General features: G+C 41.1%; 1 protein-coding gene across 1 annotated transcript; it reads left to right on the top strand.

Annotated features, from left to right (window-relative positions):
* Positions 1–782: 782 nt before the first annotated feature.
* LOC117634040 (dynamin-related protein 4C-like) lies at positions 783–2,825 on the top strand. The gene has a single exon (XM_034367941.1). It carries the CDS (start codon positions 783–785, stop codon positions 2,823–2,825), a length of 2,043 nt encoding a protein of 680 aa, XP_034223832.1.

Genomic DNA, 2,825 nt, shown 5'->3' with positions numbered 1-2,825 from the left:
CAAAGGCCCCTGGGCCTCGTATAAAACCTTTTAGCCCAAGAATTATAGTAGTAAAAAGGCTTTTTAGGTGTGTAACGGATGTGCGTATGTGACTAAACAAAAAAAAAAAAAGTGTGTGTAAGTGTCATTCTTCCATATATCTACAAATTACAATCTAAATTACTCTAAATTTTAAGGATTAATGTATATTAAGTCCGGTAGATTATTTGCTGCGTTGTTTACTTTGTTACGGTTGGACAAATCAGAGGATCTTGCCGAGGTAAATAAAAATGGAAAAGGTCTGGATGTCTCAAATCCCTTTAGATATATATTATGTTGTACTCTGCAGTCTACTATTATAAATAAGGCACATAATAGAACATTAATTTTTTTAGGAGGAAACTTTGGAATATTGTTGTCATATCGTGCATTACGTGCAGAAACTGATAAGTGCATGAATGTTGAAAGACCAAAGGGCACGTAATACTTAATAATTGCACAGGTTGAAACTCCAAAGACGCATGGGATATGATTTGCTAAACGTTTACAAGTCCAGAGACGCATGGGATATGGTTTGATCATTTACGATATTTGATACATTTTCCAATTCCAAAGAATAAATATTAATTTGGAATTTGGAATTGTCCAGAGGTGTGGTTGAAGAATTAATTATGAATAGCTAGTTTCATGACAAACTTATCTATATAATAACCTGTCTCATTTCTATTCTGATCAACAAATCATCACTCTCACTCCCTCTCAATCTCTATTTCTTTCAACTCTTTGCCTGCTACAATTTAGATATGGTAGGAGGAAAGCAAGCTACTGCCTCCAAGAGAAAACCAAGTACTGCAATTTTAAATGGTGAAGGCTCAGTTGCACTGGTTCCGGTATCACAAGATGCGGTACCTATCAACTGTGCACCTATTGTGTCTTCCTACAATGACAAAATTCGTCCCCTCCTCGATGCGGTTGACAAGCTCCGTAACTTGATGGTAATGGATGAAGGCATTCAGCTCCCCACAATTGTGGTGGTTGGGGACCAATCATGTGGAAAATCCAGTGTCCTTGAATCTTTGGCTGGCATCAGCCTCCCTCGGGGTCAAGGTATCTGCACAAGGGTACCTCTGATAATGAGGCTGCAGCACCACTCAAGCCCTCAGCCAGAGCTTTCATTGGAGTACAATGGCATAATTGATCCTACTGATGAAGACAACATCTCTGACGATATTGTTAAGGCAACTAATGCTATCGCAGGGGGAGGGAAAGGAATTTCTAACACCCCATTGACGCTGTTAGTGAAGAAAAATGGTGTTCCTGATTTGACTATGGTGGATTTGCCTGGGATCACTAGGGTCCCAGTTCATGGTCAGCCTGAAAATATTTATGACCAGATCAAAGACATGATCATGGACTACATAAAGCCAGAGGAGAGTATCATTTTGAATGTGTTGTCTGCGAGTGTTGATTTTGCTACCTGTGAATCGATTCAAATGTCGCAGAGTGTGGATAAGACTGGGGAAAGGACGCTGGCCGTGGTTACGAAAGTTGATAAGGCACCTGAAGGACTTCTTGAGAAGGTTACTGGCGATGACGTCAACATTGGACTTGGTTATGTCTGTGTGAGGAATCGCATTGGAGATGAAACGTATGAAGAGGCACTGGCCATTGCTCATGAATTATTTCAGACTCATTCTCTGCTGTCGAAGATCGACAAATCTATTGTCGGTATTCCAGTTTTGGCGCAAAAGTTGGTGCAAATTCAAGCTAACAGCATAGCAAGAAACTTGCCGGAAATTGTGAAGAAGATTAATGACAAGCTGAATTACTGCCTTTCTGAACTGAAAACAATGCCAAAGAGTCTTTCGTCTGTTGCTGAGGCAATGACTGCTTTCATGCAGATCATTGGCATGGCTAAAGAATCTCTTAGGAAGATTCTTCTGAGAGGAGAATTTGAAGAGTACCCTAAAGACAGGCGCATGCATTGCACTGCTAGATTGGTTGAGATGCTCAATCAGTACTCAGATGGACTTCACAAATGTGATGAAAGTGACCCTAAGATGAACTTCTTGGTTGAAGAGATCAACATATTGGAGGAAGCAAAAGGTATAGCTCTTCCGAATTTTCTTCCTCGCAATGCTTTTCTTACTATCTTGCAGGGAAAGGTGAGCGGAATTTCGAGCATACCAATTGGGTTTGTGGAGCAGGTGTGGAGTTATGTTGAGGAAGTGGTTATTTCTGTGTTGATGCGGCACTCAGAAAATTATTATCAGCTTCAACTATCAGCGAGGCGTGCTGGACATAATCTGATGGCTAAGATGAAGGAAAGGTCGACAGAGTGGATGAAGGAAATTGTGGACATGGAGAAGCTTGCAGATTATACATGTGATCCGGAGTATGTTTCTGAATGGAATAGGCTGATGTCTCAACAGAATGCTTTCATAGATGGGGTGTTAAATGATGAGAAACGCCCTTCTGTTGTAGCTATAGAAGGTATTGGGGAGGTGGAGGTTGGTGTTTTGAGGCAGTTCCCTCATGTGTTAGGTCAAGCTTTTGATCTGAAAATGAGGATGACTGCTTATTGGAAGGTTGTTTTAAGGAGGTTTGTTGACTGTATGGCACTGCATTTGCAGCTGTCTGTATCCAACCTGGTGAACAAGGAAATGGAAGCTGAGATTGTAAATGAGTTGATGGGTCCTTACGGTGGTGGCATTGAGAAAATGTTAGAGGAGTCGCCGGCTGTAGCGGTGAAGCGTGATAAACTGAAAAAGAGTATCAAGAAGTTGACAGACTCCAAGGTGGTTTTAGCGAAGATCATGGACAGCATCAATTCTTATGGCGATTAA

The sequence above is a fragment of the Prunus dulcis genome, chromosome 7, assembly GCF_902201215.1.
Source record: "Prunus dulcis chromosome 7, ALMONDv2, whole genome shotgun sequence".
In the NCBI taxonomy this organism is placed as follows: Eukaryota; Viridiplantae; Streptophyta; class Magnoliopsida; order Rosales; family Rosaceae; genus Prunus; species Prunus dulcis.
The sequence above is the reverse complement of the archived record's forward strand: the minus strand, read 5'-3'. Positions and strand labels throughout refer to the sequence as shown.

Coding starts and splice junctions, on each gene's coding strand:
- LOC117634040 (XM_034367941.1), top strand. CDS start 783: ATGGTAGGAGGAAAGCAAGCTACTGCCTCCAAGAGAAAACCAAGTACT.